This window comes from Vulpes lagopus, chromosome 3 (assembly GCF_018345385.1).
Source record: "Vulpes lagopus strain Blue_001 chromosome 3, ASM1834538v1, whole genome shotgun sequence".
NCBI lineage: Eukaryota > Metazoa > Chordata > Mammalia > Carnivora > Canidae > Vulpes > Vulpes lagopus.
This window is the reverse complement of record NC_054826.1, coordinates 85,227,946-85,244,627: the sequence shown is the minus strand read 5'-3', so window position 1 is coordinate 85,244,627 and position 16,682 is coordinate 85,227,946. Positions and strand designations below refer to the sequence as shown.

Genomic DNA, 16,682 nt, shown 5'->3' with positions numbered 1-16,682 from the left:
TTCTTTTTGATTTTTTTTTTAATAGAGTGCTCATAGCACGTCCACTCTTACCGTGCTATTTGTGTGTTATGTGTAATTTATGTTTGTATGTATAAACTATATACTTTCTTGTCTGTTTGTTTTTAGATTTTTCTGATTTACTTGGGAGAGCCCATGCAAGCACTTGCACCAGCAGTGGGGGAGGGGCAGAGGGAGAGGGAGAAGCAGACTCCTCACTGAAAAGGAAGCCTGACATGGGGCTCGATTCCAGGACCCTAAGATCATGACCTGAGCCACCTAGGCACCCCTATACAAGCTACTTTTAATCACCAAAACAGATAGTAGAAATGGCAAATGATTAATCATGGGTTGTTAATGTCCACCTATTCATGTTCTGAGTTTCAGTGGTACAGGGAGAAGCCAGGCCATTTAATTCTATATTCACCTGACTACTTATAAAATGGGTCTCCGCTCAGACAACCTTCTTGAATTTGTCTCCTTTATCAGGTGTTAAGGCATTTTCAAGTTGGGCACTCACTAATAAAAACAGCTCAAAATTTTATTTTTGAAAAAATGAAATTTGCAAATTTTACAAAAGATGCAGAATTTTTAAAACATAGGTACTTACAAGCTACTGACAAATGAATCTGGCAGAATTAAGCCCTATAGCTATTAAAGGTGAGAGAACTGATAAGGATGATGGATATGATTGATACTTCAAGCTGGAATGATTTTAATGTCAAAGGAATAAGAATGGCCCTTGGGAAATTTGAAAGTGTTGTAGATTTTTCTTTTAACTCAAAACAAATTTTAACTTAAAAAAAAATTGCTCTTTATAAATGTTCTGAGAAAGCAAAGTGAATGATGATATGCTTTTCCCAAAACAATTTCTCAATGTTTATCTTTCATTAGCTCTCTGAAAGAGCACATAAGTATAATTGTAAACAAAATTTTGTTAAATACTAGGTAATATACACATAGAGATTTCAAGTTTTACTTACCAAAAAAAATCCCATGAATATAATTATTTCTTTACTACTTAAAATTACAGTCCCTATTTTTAGGTTTTTTCATTTTATTTTTTTTCCCCTTTGGGTAAGAAGACATCCTAAACATTTTTTTAAACTTTAATTCTTTAACAAAAGTATCATTGCAAGTATTTTATTACAAGCATTATTATATATTAATAGTAAATATGAAAATTTATTTGCAAATGTCTGCAGACTATTCCATTGTATGGAAACAGCATGATTTATTAAAATGGTTATTTTCTGTTAAATGGGGGGGGTATCAAATAAATAAATAAATAAATAAATAGATTTGGGAGTATTCGTAAAGGCATATATATCTTATTTAGAGGTCATAACTATTTTGATTTTCTAATTAAGTATGGGATGTCTATTATCTTGTAGTATCAAAAGCAGTGGTTCCTGAGGAATGTATGTCTCCAGGATCAAAAGACTTAACTTTTCCCCAGTATTGCTGCAAGATAGGCTCCCTGCCTACCCCTGCTGCCTTGTCATCTGTCACCTTCCTTCTTTCTAAAGTACTTTTGCATTTATGCCACTTACAAATATCACAATATTCTTCTGGAAACAGGAGAGATGCACCTTGTTTTACTGGGAAACTCAAAGGAACACACTAGAGTCCCCAGGGGCCTAAAGTGGGAGGTCATTTAGCCATGGCATCTGTCCTCCACGCTTGCCACTTGGTGTATGCAGTGACCTTCTCTCCGTACATTGTCTGTGAAGGTCTAGGAAGTGATGGCTGGTACTTCTTTTAATCTGTTTACAAAAAATGTTAACGCTATTCAAAAGAAAAAGGAATTCGGGATCCCTGGGTGGCGCAGTGGTTTACCGCCTGCCTTTGGCCCAGGGCACAATCCTGGAGACCCAGGATCGAATCCCACGTCGGGCTCCCGGTGCATGGAGCCTGCTTCTCCCTCTGCCTGTGTCTCTGCCTCTCTCTCTCTCTCTCTCTGTGACTATCATTAAAAAAAAAAATAAGAAAGAAAGAAAGAAAGAAAAGAGAGAAAAAAAAAAAAAAAGAAAGAAAAGAGAGAGAGAGAGAGAGAGAAAGAAAGAAAGAAAGAAAGAAAGAAAAAGAAAAAGGAATTGCCGCATTAACATAGTATTGTGTTACAGGAATTAAGTTTTTGTCAGTGGCTTGGGAGTCTAACCACCATTTATTACTTTCCCTGCAGATTCCAGGTTAGTCCTACATGTAGCAAATTTTGTTAGACAAGTAAACACTTAACATGGCTTGTAAGAAGATGTAGACTGCTTTTGGTTTTTTTTAATACCCAAACAATATGGTAAATTTATAAAACCAAAGCTCAGTATCTTGTTCAATTTTTATGTAAAATATGCCATTTTAAGTTTAAATAAAATGACTTGGGAGAATGAAGTCGTATCGATTTTAAATAGAAGAACATTCCTAGAAGCTGATTGTTTAGATAAGGTAGTGTTTGCTTCCCTTGAGTTCCAGTATGTTACTTGGATGTGGTAACTCTAGTGCTTAGTACTGGAGTTTGTTTTGAATTATGCAGGGAATTTTAGGAAATAGTATCTTGGCCTGAAGCTGCCCTTTGTGTGAATTCAATTTTACAGGTTTTTGTTTCTGACTTTATTTTATAAATTACCATTACAGAGACCAAGAAAGAGTTCCAGCTTTCAGTTTACCTTTTCAGAAAAGTTCAAAAGCTTGTTGAGCTCTTTCTTACCACTCTAGAAGTGGAATATATGGAATGGATCGTTACTAGCAAAATAAAAGTCACTGCAATTTATCTCAGTAGATAGCATGGGATAAAGCTTAAGTAAATAATTATCATCAAAGGAATTTAGGTGTCTTTTATACCAGAGACATCCTTTCAGAAAGCCCCAATCCAGTTGATTGTACAGATGCATTGTACCATATATCTTTGAAGCAGGTTTTTCAGTGCCTTTAAACTGAGCAGGGCATGGAATGAAGAAAAGCTTCCAAATTCTTGTTCTAAAATGAACATAACTTTGAAAGTTGACAATGCATACAGACAAAAACAAAACCATAAGCCAAGTTGCTTTGAAGAATAGTGCAGAATTTCTAAATAAGATATTTGCAAAATGAGTGTTGCATATTTTTAAAAAACAAGCATTTGACCAAATAGAGTTCATTCCAACAACACAACATTGGTTCAGAATAATGAACTCTTAACTGGCCATATCAGTGTTGAAGGAGAAAATTCATATTATCGTTTTCCAAAGAACTGAAAAGGCATTAGATAATCAGTAATTACTTCTAATTAAGTGACAACAAAGTAGGAATAACACAATAAAACTTCTCAAGTCAAAAGCTAGCATTTTCACTGCAGATTTGGGGAAACAAAAGCATTCCTGTTAAATTCATCGCTGGTTCTAGAAGTAGTAGCTGGCAGAAGTAGCTATTTCAGGTACTAATGGAATGTAGAAATGATAAAGCTGTGGAATTCTTAGGTGGATTGTTAAATAGGACATTTGGCTAGCTATTTGAAAACATTAAAAAGTTCTCCATTAAAAAGACTCCAACCTTATTCCTTAGACAAAAATTTCACTTGAACTAAAGGTTTCACATTAAAGAAACAAACCAGCTTAGCTCTAGCATTAGAAGACAACAGGACATGTGGCCTCTCTAAATTTGGAGACAGACACTTGAACAACTCAGAGTGAGGAGAGCCTGCCTTTCTAAAACTAGAAGAAAAATTGGACTTATTTCTGCATTGGAAACTCAGACCTCAATTAAGGACAAAATATTTGCAAAGCATGATGCACGATAGGTAGTTTGCACACTTGGAAAAATATATGTACAGAGATGTTTGTTGTAGCAATTTTAATGCTGAAAGACAAGCAGCAGGTGAACTTTCACCAGTAAGATATTGGTTTAAAAAAATACAGAAAATACAGTGGAGAAACATACAGTTTTAAAAGAATGTTTTAATTTAGATACACACATTTCCAAAATAAATTGAGATATGATAGTTCCTCTGTGTGTGTGTGTGTACACACTGGGTATGCTGCTCTCATTTGTGTGTTTTCAGGAGGATTCACTAGCATGTATCTAACATTTTGCTAGAATCTTTGGAGAGAATTTCAGTGAGGGGGAAAACTTCAACATCTACCCTTTGGTACTATTTACATTTTGTACTGTTTTTGTTTTTCTAATTGCTAATTTTTTTTCCCTTTGGTTTTAGTGGTGATATCTCTACTCATTAATCTGGGAAGCCCTGTAAAGGAAGTACGAAGGGCCTCCATTCTTTGTCTTCGGGCCCTCAGTGGAGTGGTGTCTCGGTTCCATCTGGTAATAGATCATTTGGTTCCTAAAACAGAGGAGATCACCTCAGATGCCACCTATGCTGCTCAGGTAAACTCATCAGCAAAGAAGATTGATCATGTGCATATGTCTGTGTATACCCATCAACAGTTTCATCCTTTCTTGACATTTTGCTTTATAAGAATTTTGATTGACTTAAGACATTGAATTTAGAAACTAATGTCAATGTCTGCATGTCTTTCTTCCATTTTTTAAAAGATAACAGTACAGTGTTTCAGTTATGCTTTGCTTTCTTTGGCTAAAAGGCCAGTATTTGGGTTTTAATAGTAAGCTAACTGAGAGGTATTGATACCGTTTTGTTAAGGTTTCAAGGGGAAATGAAAAATGGTTATTAGTATCACATAATTTGGAAAAGAATCTTCCATAATTCCATTTAGCCTTTGTAGTTCTTTAACTCTTTTTTATCCAGTTTTCTTTTTTGATGTTCTAGGATTTAGCTGCTTTATTTGAAGAACTACAGAGAGAAAAGAAACTGAAATCTTATCAGAAGTTATCTGAAACTTTGAAAAACCTACTTAATTGTGTGTATAGTTGCCCATCTTACATTGCAAAGGATTTGGTGAAAGTACTTGAGGAAGTCAACAATGAGGTATGTGCAATGCAAATGGTTTGTACATTCCATGTAATGTTACAAAATACTATTGTATTTGCTCATGTTTGAGGAAAACATTTGCAGGAGTTACAAATATGCACTCATAAATGAAAATTTTCTTACTGATTTGGGAGGGGGAAGTGTTGGTATAGAAACAGGTACAGAACATAAACAAGCAAATATTGGTGGGTTTTTTTTTTTCCATTTTAAAATTGTGTATTTTCCCTACTTAATCATTTTCTTGATCTGAAGCGATTTTAAAAAATGGGGGAAAACACTGAAGGTGCACTGCTGAGAAAACGGTTGGTTTGTGTGTTTTGGTGAAAATCCTCCACAAGGTAATGTATTTGGACATAAGAGTGAAGATTCCAGAATCATTTGTTCATTCGTAAGATGTATGTGGTTGAACATTCTTCTGTGGGAAAATCCATAGCTTTCATTACGTAGTCAGGAAGGCCTTATGATAACAGAGAAGGAAGTTGTGAAGCACTTGTTTATGTGATGGCATGTGTCAGCAGCAATGTTCCAAAAATGCCTAGATGCTTCACAGTCTTGAACTGACTACAACCTGGAGAACTAAAACAGGGGTAAAATGCAGTGAAAACCACATGATTAGATTTTCTTGGTGGGAGCAAACAGATGGCATTTATCAGCTCTGTGTCATCCCTTGTAGTTTAAACTAGGAATTGACCGTCTTGTTCTGTGAAGGATCAAATAGTCAATATTTGAGGCACTGTGGGTGACACAGTCTTTCTGAGGGTCGTCAGCCCTGCCATTGCATTGTGAAAGCCAGAGCCAGTTATGTAAACAAATGAGCATGGCTGTGTTTCAGGAAATAAAATTTACAAACACAGATGGTCCTCTGGATTTGGCCCATAAGCTGTAATTTGCTAGCATTTGGTTTAGTCATTAAAGACCTCACATTATACTTTGAAGGTTTCTTTGGTGAAACGTGGTGTTTTAGAGAAAGCTAGAATTTATTATTGTAGTCTAAAACTTTAGTTTGTATTTCCTGTTGTCAAAATGTGTTGGGACACCCATAAATTACTCATCTCTGAAGGGTTTAGAGCTTTTGATCATTATAAACTGGCTAAGCTCCCAGTCTTGCAACATCATATCTTTGGATGTCTTTGTAAAACAAGCAAAAATATATCATATGGATAAATGTTTGCTAATCAATTTCCCAAACTTTAGATGGTGCTTTCTCAGCTGTTGCCTATGGTTGAACAACTGTTAGAAAAGGTCCAGAAGGAGCCAACAGCTGTCCTGAAAGATGAGGCCATTATTCTACATCTTATTCTGGGAAAATATAATGAATATTCAGCTTCCCTTTTACATAAGGACCCAAAGAGTCTAGATATATTTATACAAGCCGTGCATACAACAAAGGAACTTTACACAGGAATGCCAACTATACAGATAACAGCTCTTGAAAAGGTCAGTGACTTTCTTCAGAAACTAAAATATAGGGGGATCCCTGGTGGCTTAGTGGTTTAGCGCCTGCCTTTGACCCAGGGTGTGATCCTGGAGTCCTGGGATCGAGTCCCACATTGGGCTCCCTGCATGGAGCCTGCTTCTCCCTCTGCGCCTCTCTCTTTCTCTCTCTCTCTCTTTCACAAATAAATAAAATCTTCACAAAATTTGTTATAAAAAAGAAATTAAAATATGTTCAAGCTCAAAATTTTGTAGTTTTTTTACTTGGAGAAGCTAAAGTGGACTGGGCATGTTTTAAAAGGATTTATTTGTTCTGTTTTTGCAAAATTGAATGGTGTACATGTGTGATTAAAACTGCATTTAGCTGACAAAATGGGAACAATTTTACATTGTAAGAAAGAACAATATAAAGGTTATTTTTGGAATTCACATTTGTTTGTTGCGTTCAATTGCCTTTTTTCTACCTCCTCTAGATTACAAAGCCATTTTTTGCAGCTATATCAGATGAAAAAGTTCAGCAGAAGCTTTTGCGCATGTTGTTTGATTTATTGGTGAATTGTAAAAATTCACATTGTGCTCAGACCATTAGCAGTGTTTTTAAAGGGGTAAGTTGCAAACTTTCTGAAAATCTCTGATTTCCAGTGCTTTTAGAAGTCAGATGTTAGCATTAACAAGAATTGTGGACAAATAGCTCATAGACAAGTGCAAAATCAAAATTAAAAGTTTTCACCACTATTTTTATTGTGTGAAATATTTATAGTTTTAACCAGGTTAGGTATGTGTGTTGGTTTGAATCTTAAGGTTAGGTGGGATCTACCTGTTTTATACAAGGATGTTAAATAGAGTACAGGTTATTCTTGTACATAGTTGTACATCAGAACAACCATTTGTTTTGTTATTTAAAAATACAGAATACAAGTTCACAAAAATAGGTAATAGTATGGGGAAGTCCCAGTATCCAGATTTAGCAGTTCTCAGGATTTTAACATATTTTCTTAGATTTCTAAGATTCGTTACGTGAAACAAATTAAGGTGCAGAGCAGTGTGTGTAATACACTCCTGTTTTTGTGGTATTGGTATTGTTTTCATCTTTACATAGCTGTTGGGATATGGAAAAGCATACATAAGAAACTGTCAGTGGTGTTTGCCTCTGGAGATTGACTTGGGCACTAGAGTCCTAGGGAAATGTGAAGTGGATATGGACATTTTCACTGTATCTTTTTAAGTCAACATTTATTTCTCTAATTTTATACCATGGAAGTGTCTGTCATCAGTCATTCTTCATATTTCAGATTTCTGTTAATGCTGAACAAGTCAGAATAGAACTGGAACCACCAGACAAAACTAAGTCCTTGGGCACAATTCAGCAAACAAGAAGACAAAAAATGCAGCAGAAGTAAGAGGAGTTTGATGAGAACCTTCTGTTTATTCCCTAGACCTTGAATGTTACGAAACCATTATGCTTTTTTGATATCCATCACTTTGGCGTAAATGAGTGATAATTTTTATTTTCTATTGATAGTTTGCTTTTCCAATATTTTATCTGTTTCCCAGAAAATTACAAGATCTAGAATCTGTTCAGGAAGTTGGAGGTTCTTACTGGCAAAGAGTAACCCTCATCCTAGAATTACTGCAGCACAAAAAGAAACTCAAAAATCCTCAGATACTGATACCGACTCTTTTTAACCTGCTGTCAAGGTAATGACACTTGCCTTTGCTTTTGATCTATGAGAGAATAGAGTTCTAATTCATTTACATCTTATTTAATCTTCTTTTTAAAATATAGTCTTTTCTTGCTTAACTAGTCTGTAAAATAAAGCAAGTTAAGTACTGTAGTTGAAAGATTAAAAGAAAGGTGTTAGGTACCCATTGCCAGTGCCCCAGAATGAATGATCTCCTGTGTTGTATAGTGAATGACCATTCTCCTTAGAGTCTGTGTCTTTATTTTCAACACTATGTCCCTGGGGCATCTTTACTTTAAAAATACAGTGTGAAACTTACTATATTTTTTTTAGGTGTAATTTACCAGATAGAGAACTGTAGTGTAAGCTTTTGTATTGTGGATATTTGCTTTTGTCTGAAAAACAATGTAGTCCTCAAGGTTGTCCTCTACAATTTCAAATAGGTTGATGCAAAGTGCAACAGGGAGGAGAAATAAAATTTGACTTTAAGCACCTCTTATGAGAAAAAAATCAGATCTTACATCTTTTTTATGACTACATTTAATGTTAATATTTTAGTTATTCCTAATTAAATGTGTTCTGGACAGTGGTCATTAATGTATCACTGAAATTGTGTAACTTTCATTTGCCATTATTTCTTTTCCGGGGTATCCCGAAGGAGTTTAGAACCTCTGCCACCGGAGCAGGGAAATATGGAATACACCAAACAATTAATTCTTAGTTGTTTGCTCAACATCTGCCAAAAACTCTCTCCAGATGGTGGCAAAATATCAAAGGGTATGTACTTTGTTGGAAGGAAAGGGTAGAAGAATTACCTGCTTTGCATGTGAATGTACTTACCACTTAGAGATTTTTTTTCTTTCTCTTCACTATAGATGTTCTAGATGAGGAAAAGTTCAATGTGGAATTGATTGTTCAGTGCATTCGTGTTTCAGAGATGCCACAGACCCATCACCATGCCCTTTTACTTTTGGGTACTGTTGCTGGAATATTTCCTGTAAGTATTAATGATCTGAGACTTCAGCAAATATTTTAGATATTTTCTTTCTTCACTAGAAATGTGTAAGTGCTCACTGGTCTGAATTCAGTGGACTTTGGGTCTTACTGGTGGGACTTTCAGCCCTGTCTCTTAATAGCGGAGGGTAGCATGAGCTGGTTGATCTTGCTAATTTGGGTCCTTGGGAGTAATAGTGACCTTCATAGGATTATTGGTGAGGATGTGACTGGTAGTTTATGGTTTATAGTCAACACAGCGTGGCACGGTGTAACTGTCCAATAATCAGTTGTGTTCATGTTATTTGAAAAAATTACCATCCCGTTATCCTCAGACAGCCTTCAGCCAGTGAGTTGAGAAAAAGTAATTTGATTATAAACTACCTCAGTTAAAAAAAATAAATTAATTAAATAAATAAACTACCTCAGTTAAGGAAATCATGTTCCTTATAGAAGTACATCTTTTGAAGAAAGTGAAATTTTTTTCCTATTGGGGATTTAGGTCACAGGTTCTTAACCTGGAGTTCTCTGTGAGCTTTAGTGGTCTTTCAGTATATTAATACCATGTGCCAGATTTGATGCATACACGATTTTTTTTCTTGGAAAAGAGTTAGTAGCCCTCAGGGGAGTTGAAAATCTAAGAAAAATTAAGAATCAGTGATATTTTTGTTTTTATTGAAATATAGTTCATACACCATAAAATTCACCCATTTAAATAGGCATACTATTCACTGATTAAAGTAAGTTCACATTTATAAAAATATCACATGGTCTACATCCCCGACATTTTCATCACCTCAAAAAAGAAACACTGTAATCATTAGCAGTCACTCCTCATTCCCTCTTATCACTACAATTTCTGCACTGGCAACTACTGATTTTTCTCTTCTATATAATTTTCTACCCACCAGCAGTTTATAATACTAATTTCTCCAAATCCTCCCTGCTAGTTGGTCTTTTTTTTTTTTTTTAAGTCATCTTAGTGTGTGTGAAGTATCTTATGATTTGGATTTTGCCCATATTGAGCATCTTTTCATGTGCTCATTGACCATTTCTTTGTCTTTGAAGATATGTCTTTGGATCCTTTGCCCATTTTTAAATGGGATTATTTCTTTTATTGCTGAGTTATAATGAATCATTGATAATTTAGTGTGCTCAAAATAGAAAATGTTGAAAAATGTGTTTTCTTTCAGGATAAAGTTCTACACAATATCATGTCTATTTTTACATTTATGGGAGCCAATGTCATGCGCCTAGATGATACTTATAGTTTTCAAGTTATTAACAAGACTGTGAAAATGGTTATTCCAGCACTTATTCAGGTAACCTGTCTTTATACCATCATTAGGGGTTTTTTGTTTTTTTTAAAGTAGGCTCCACAACCAATGTGGAGCCCAGTGCTGGGCTTGAACTCACAATCCTGATATCCAGACCTGAGCTGAAATCAAGAGTTGGACACTTAACCTCCTGAGCCACCCAGAACCGCCCGCCTCCCCAGTATTTTTTGTTTTTTTTAATCTTAAAATTTTTATGTAGTGTGAAACTTTAGTAGTAAATAAGTGACGTTAAAAGCCTTTGTGAAATGCTCAGGTATTTGGGCTTCTTAAATTTCAGAATAGTGAAGCTAAGAATTAGTCTTAGTAACAATGTCCTTTCCAAAAATATGAATCAACATGTATAGCTGGTTATGCTGTGCTAAAAGGCTGTAACTATACGTGTCTTAATGTTACTCTGACAGTGAATTTAAGTTTGCTATATATTTCAAGACATTGCAGTTGGATAATAAATACCCTTATTCAGGTCAATGAAGATAGGACATTTTATTTTATTTTATTTACTAATTTTTTTTAAATTTTTATTTATTCATGAGAGACACAGAGAGAGAGAGAGGCAGAGACACAGGCAGAGGGAGAAGCTGACTCTATGCAGGGAGCCTGATTTGGGACTTGATCCTGGGTCTCCAGGATCAGGCCCTGAGCTGAAGGTGGCGCTAAACTGCTGAGCCACCTGGGCTGCCTGAAGGTAAGACATTGTAGAGCTAGAGTGGCAAATTTGTTAATATACAATTCAACAAACATTTTCCAAGTGTTCTCTAGGAGCCATGTACTCAGAGATGATTGAGTCTCTGCCAGTAAGGCTGAACCATTTGAAACTAAAAAGCAGCCTTGAAGATGAAAGAGCTTGGTTATCTGCTTGAGTCTTCTGTTTACCACTACCTGTTGTTCATGTCTTCCTCACATTATTGACCATTCCAGGGATTACCTTCAGTACCATATCCTTTTAATCTTGGTATTAGGTTGATATTTTCTGTGTCCAACAAGTTGGCAAATACAGGACACAGATATAAAAAGGAAAATAACTGTATTCATCAGTATCATATATGCCAGTTGAATAGGTCAGTGCTGGAAGAGTTCAGAATAAAGGCAGTATGTATGGGCCAGGAGGACCACAGAGTTTCATAAGAAATAGAATTTGAGGGATGCCTGGGTGGCTCAGCGGTTGAGCACCTGCCCCTGGCTCAGGGCGTGATCTGTGGTCTCAGGATCGAGTCCCACATCAGGTTCCCTGCCTGGAGCCTGCTTCTCCCTCTGCCTACGCCTCTGCCTTTCTCTCTCTGTGTCTTTCATGAATAAATAAATAAAATCTTTAAAAAGAAAAAAAAGAAATAGAATTTGAATGGATATGAGTAAGGACAGGATTTGCTTGATTATATGGCAGGGTCTGGGAGTGTGGACAGTGTGTGTGTGAAGAATGTAATATGGATGGATTTGTGGAGTGCAAAGCGCTAAGACATGGAGAAGCAGAGGGTATTGGTTCGTTCCATTCTTTCATTCAACAGCTGTTGTTGGAGTATTAGTACCAGAGTTAAGTAGTTTGAATGTTATTCTGAAAGCATCAGGGAGCTGTTAGCCGTTTCTGTGTTCTGCTTTTGTAGATTATACCCATTCTTCTCAGGCCTTGATTTGCGCAGGCTCCCCAGCTGGCCTGAGAGCAAACTTGGTATAAGTGCCACATACTTGGCATCTACCATTCCGTACCTCCTGTTGCTATCTTTTCCCATGTGAATCTTGTTCATACAGATGATAAATCTTCTTTGTGGCCAGGCTCCCATCCTAGACTTTGTATTCCCCTTGGGGCCACACAGTACCTGGGGCATAATCTATACTTATTGAGTATTTACTGATAGATTTTTGATTATTCAAATTCTTTTGATGACTTTTTGGAGGCACATATGAATACCTTTCCGTGTCCACCTAAAAGCTTCTTTGTGAAGGGTTATTTGCTCCTACTCACTGTCCCTGCTTGCTATTCTGCAGTCCGACGGTGGAGACTTTGTAGAAGTCACAAGAAACGTGGAAGGTGTCGTGGTGAAAATCATTAACGTCTTTGTGGATGCACTTCCACACGTTCCAGAGCACAGGCGCCTGCCCATCCTTGTTCAACTTGTTGATACGTTAGGTGCAGAAAGATTCCTCTGGATTCTCCTTGTTCTGCTTTTTGAACAGTATGTCACTAAGACAGTGCTGGTGGCTGCCTATGGAGAAAAGGTCAGTGGATAAGACAGGGTGATTAGAAGGAAATGTTGATGTTTCACACACATTTTGTGATACTTTCTGGTTTATGTGTGGGGCAGTGATGCTCATGTCTGTCATTTAACAGTACTTGCTCAGAACTGTTTGTAAGGATATTTTTGACGTTCTTTACAATTGCTTTCAGAGCCTGTGGCACTCTGAATATTCTCAGTAGCAACAGATCACTTTCTGTGGGTGATCTGACTTTTCTGGGAACTAGTCTGTAGTGCATGCTAACTGGTTCTGTTTAAGCCTAACATAGTACAGCTGTAAAGTGATTAAACTATGTTTCTTGAAAATGGTTTTGCAGGCTTTTTGTGGGGGAAGGGAGGAGTGTCAGTATCATTAAAATTATTCCAACACTGGTGATTGTTTTAAAGAGCCCTATTTGGAAAGATGAGGGCAGAACTAATGGGTCAAAAAATGTCTTTTTAGACATAGGATTTGGGAGTAGATCTAGACTTACTCTAAGGGGCACATTGAGTTCTGCTAGAAATTGCAATGCAGATGATCCTAGAATTATGCCCACATAATTCTCATAAATTGGCTTTTTTAGGTAAGACACTCAGTAACTCATTCATCTACTGATACACATGACTGTAAGGAACAATATGTAATGCCTCTGCATGCTAAGAAATATTTTTAAAACATTTCTTTAATTTGTAGTTATTAATATAAATTTGATAGGTGTGGTTTTATTACCTATATTTCTTTTCTATACAGGATGCTATTTTAGAGGCAGACACTGAATTTTGGATTTCAGTCTGTTGTGAATTCAGTGTCCAACACCAGATACAAAGCTTGATGAATATTCTCCAGTACTTAATAAAGCTGCCAGAGGAAAAAGAAGGTAAGCATAATCAGGTGTTAGTTATTGTTTAATCTGAAAGCTCAAGAGAAGCAGAAGACCATGCAGGTTATCCTTGGAGCACATAGTACAGCTTTAGAAGGGTTTTTTGTAAGTAGCTTAATAATTTTTAATTTAAGTGTATGATTGTGTGTTTTCCCAAATCCTTATGGAAAATAGAAAGTAGGACTTCTGTTTGCCTCTCCTCACACATTGGCTTTCATTCTTCTCTGTTTTTGTGCGGATATGTTGGCCGTGGAGTGTTCACAGGTGTACATTGTGAATTATAGTAAAATGACAGCAATTAGCAGGAACTTACTAGCTGTCTCTTCCTACTAAAATATTTGTGAAGACACAGGAAGAAAAAAAAAACAGGTAACACAACTTTGGTGACTAAATATTAAAATTTTATTGTATATGTGAGTCTTGAAAAAAATTCCATTCATGGCAGTACCAACGAGACTGGTTTGAGAAAGGGTTTGATGTGTTCGTAGTTCTCTGTTCTTTGAAACAGAGCAGCAGGGAGCATCGGAAGGAAGATACTAAGGGCTTCATGGGGACTGTTTTCTGGATGGCTAGCTGTTTTGGCCAGGCAGCAGCTTGTCTGATCCTATGGTCTGCTTGGGTCTGGCAGGGCAGACCAGCCTGGAAAGCTATATGTAGTGACCTATTTATGAAGGAAGTCTTCAGTTTGAGTCACTCTCCAGCACAGCGTTTTCTAAGTGGCCCACTGAACTCCCAGTTACTGCACCTTTATATTAGAAACCCCTTTATATTAGATAAATTTGGATAAGAGATTCTGCAAAGTTTTAGGACATACATCTATGAACTTTTAAACATTGAAGGCTAGAGATGACCCTCCTTCAGTCTGTTGTGGGCCACCAAATCAATACCTCTTAGGCTTCCGGATTAGGGATGGAGGCAACATTTCAAGATACCTTTTGTAATACCTTTTTCTTTCATTTGCTTGTCTCAGTTGCCCTGGTCTTTTTCTGTTTTGTTTTTGTCTTATATGCTCTCTTCTTGGGGCTCTTGGATATTTTGTCAATAAATACACATCTTTCACTAATTCAGAAGGGGAGGAAATGGCTGTGACAGATTCACCAATTCCTCTCAGAAAATTATATCCCATGTACCATGCTCATTATATCTTTTCTAAAGATTCCACTTGAAGATGAGTGAGGTCACTTGTCTTATTGTTCTTTTTCAGAAGCTGTTCCCAAAGCGGTATCAACTAAAAGTGAATCACAAGAACAAATGCTACAGATTTTTAACATAGACACTCACACTAACAAGCAACTGCGGCATTTAAAGTTTTTGTCAGTGTCCTTCATGTCTCAGCTCCTGGCTTCCAGCCATTTTATCAGAAAGGTGATGTGTTCTTTAAATGTATTTATGATAAAATTATTTTTTCTGAAGGGAACTATCTTTTAAATTAGTAAAAAAGAGATTGGCAAATATAAAAACATGAGGCTAGTCTTTAAAGATAATAGGAAGAAAATGGTAGAATTTACCATAAACTGGTGTGATCTGTTTAGGTTGTACATATATATATAAATCCTTCGACTATTTCCATTCTCAAGTTGTACACAGGTATACCTTGTTTTACTGTACTTCTCAGATGGTGTGTGGGGTTTTTTTTGTTTTGTTTTGTTTTGTTTTTTTACAAATTGTAGGCTTGTGGCATCACACAAGTCTCCCAGCACCATTTTTCCAACAGCAATTGATCACTTCATGTCTCACATTTTGGTAGTTCTCACAGTATTTCAAACTTTTTCATTCTATTTGTTATGGTGATCTGTGATAAATGATTATGACTTGCTGAGAGCTCAGATGATGGTTAGCATATTTTAGCAATAAGGTATTTTTTTTAAAGTATGTATTTTTTTTTAGATATAACACTTTTGCACATGTAATAGACTACAGTTAGCATAAATATAACTTCTATATGCATTGGGAAACTAGAAAATTCATTTGACTCACTTTATTGTGTACTTTACAGTGGTGGTCTAGAACTGAACTCTCAGTATCTCTGAGGTATGCCTGCATACCCAACAGAAATATATGAGCATATATTTAGCACACATGTTAAGACACATTGATAAGAACACATAATAGTAATATTTGTGGTAGCCTAGAATTGGAAACAACCCAGGTGTCTGTCAGCAGTGGAGTGGATAAAGTGTCTGTCATCATAAATGGACATGAGTGAATCTGATAATGTTAAAAGAAAGCAGGCAGACACAAAAGAATATACCTTAATTCCAGTTGTATAAAGTTTAAAGACAGGCAAAACAAATCTGTGGTTTTAGAAGTAAGGACAGTGTTTACCTTTGGGAAGGAAGAAAAGGGTAGTAATGGGGGTCAAATAGAGGAAGGATTCTGAAGTGTATAATTATAGGCTCTTTCTTTACCTGCATACAATAAGTTTCTATACATGTGATTTATATGCTTTCCTGTTTGTGTGTTAACCTTTACACACAGAGAGGAAGAAGGAAATACAGAAACAAAACAAAGAGAAGGAAGAATTGGGAACATCAGAGTGTTTGAACATTAGAAAGTCTGTGTTCTGTGTCTACTGCATGAGCAGGTCAACAGGGAAACCATATGATAATTTAAGTATTTATAGAGAAATAATTCGATGAATTCAATACTTATTTATGATTTAAGAAAAAATCCTCTTAGCATCTAAGATGGATGGGAATTTCCTTGGTCTAAGGAAGATACCAGAAACTGGTTTATATCACACTTCATAATGAGACAGACATTATAAAGTCCAGAACAAAGATGTCCTGTCGTGTTGCTGTTTCTGTTGAGCAAAAGAATGAAGTGTAAGAAAACTCCTAGAACTAATAATTAGTTTTGCAAGCTTGCTTGATAGGGATTAGTGTGGACAGTGCTCCATATCAGCTTGCCAAGGACAGTGGTGGTGTAAGAGCAGTTAGATGGGTCAGTATTACTGAAGTCTGTCTGGACACACACCTATGTGCATGTAAGAAATGTGGTAATGTGGCAGTGGCATTAGAGAGTAGTTGGAGAAAGAGAACTGTCCAATAACTAGAACTGGCATGATTTGCTTTCCATTTGGGGAAAGAAGACTGATCTCACACTGTACACAAAAGACAATTTTAGGTAGATTAAAAATGTATTTCAGTGTGAAAAGGAACACTTAGAAGAAAATAACATTTTGACCAGAGATTAGTGAAGAATTTCTTTAAAAGTTCAGTTCAACAAAAAGC

At 36.2% G+C, this 16,682-nt stretch overlaps 1 protein-coding gene across 3 annotated transcripts in view; it reads left to right on the top strand.

Moving 5' to 3' along the window:
- HEATR1 (HEAT repeat containing 1) overlaps window positions 1–16,682 on the top strand; it is a 45,227-nt gene that overhangs the window by 18,564 nt on the left and 9,981 nt on the right. For all 3 annotated transcript variants that reach the window (XM_041748848.1, XM_041748850.1, XM_041748849.1), the window contains 12 exons: window positions 4,184–4,353; window positions 4,754–4,912; window positions 6,110–6,352; window positions 6,823–6,954; window positions 7,642–7,745; window positions 7,904–8,047; window positions 8,690–8,808; window positions 8,907–9,028; window positions 10,218–10,346; window positions 12,342–12,572; window positions 13,320–13,446; window positions 14,654–14,814. In XM_041748848.1, the coding sequence (XP_041604782.1) occupies window positions 4,184–4,353; window positions 4,754–4,912; window positions 6,110–6,352; window positions 6,823–6,954; window positions 7,642–7,745; window positions 7,904–8,047; window positions 8,690–8,808; window positions 8,907–9,028; window positions 10,218–10,346; window positions 12,342–12,572; window positions 13,320–13,446; window positions 14,654–14,814 (1,841 nt within the window). The remainder of the gene's footprint in view (window positions 1–4,183; window positions 4,354–4,753; window positions 4,913–6,109; window positions 6,353–6,822; window positions 6,955–7,641; window positions 7,746–7,903; window positions 8,048–8,689; window positions 8,809–8,906; window positions 9,029–10,217; window positions 10,347–12,341; window positions 12,573–13,319; window positions 13,447–14,653; window positions 14,815–16,682) is intronic.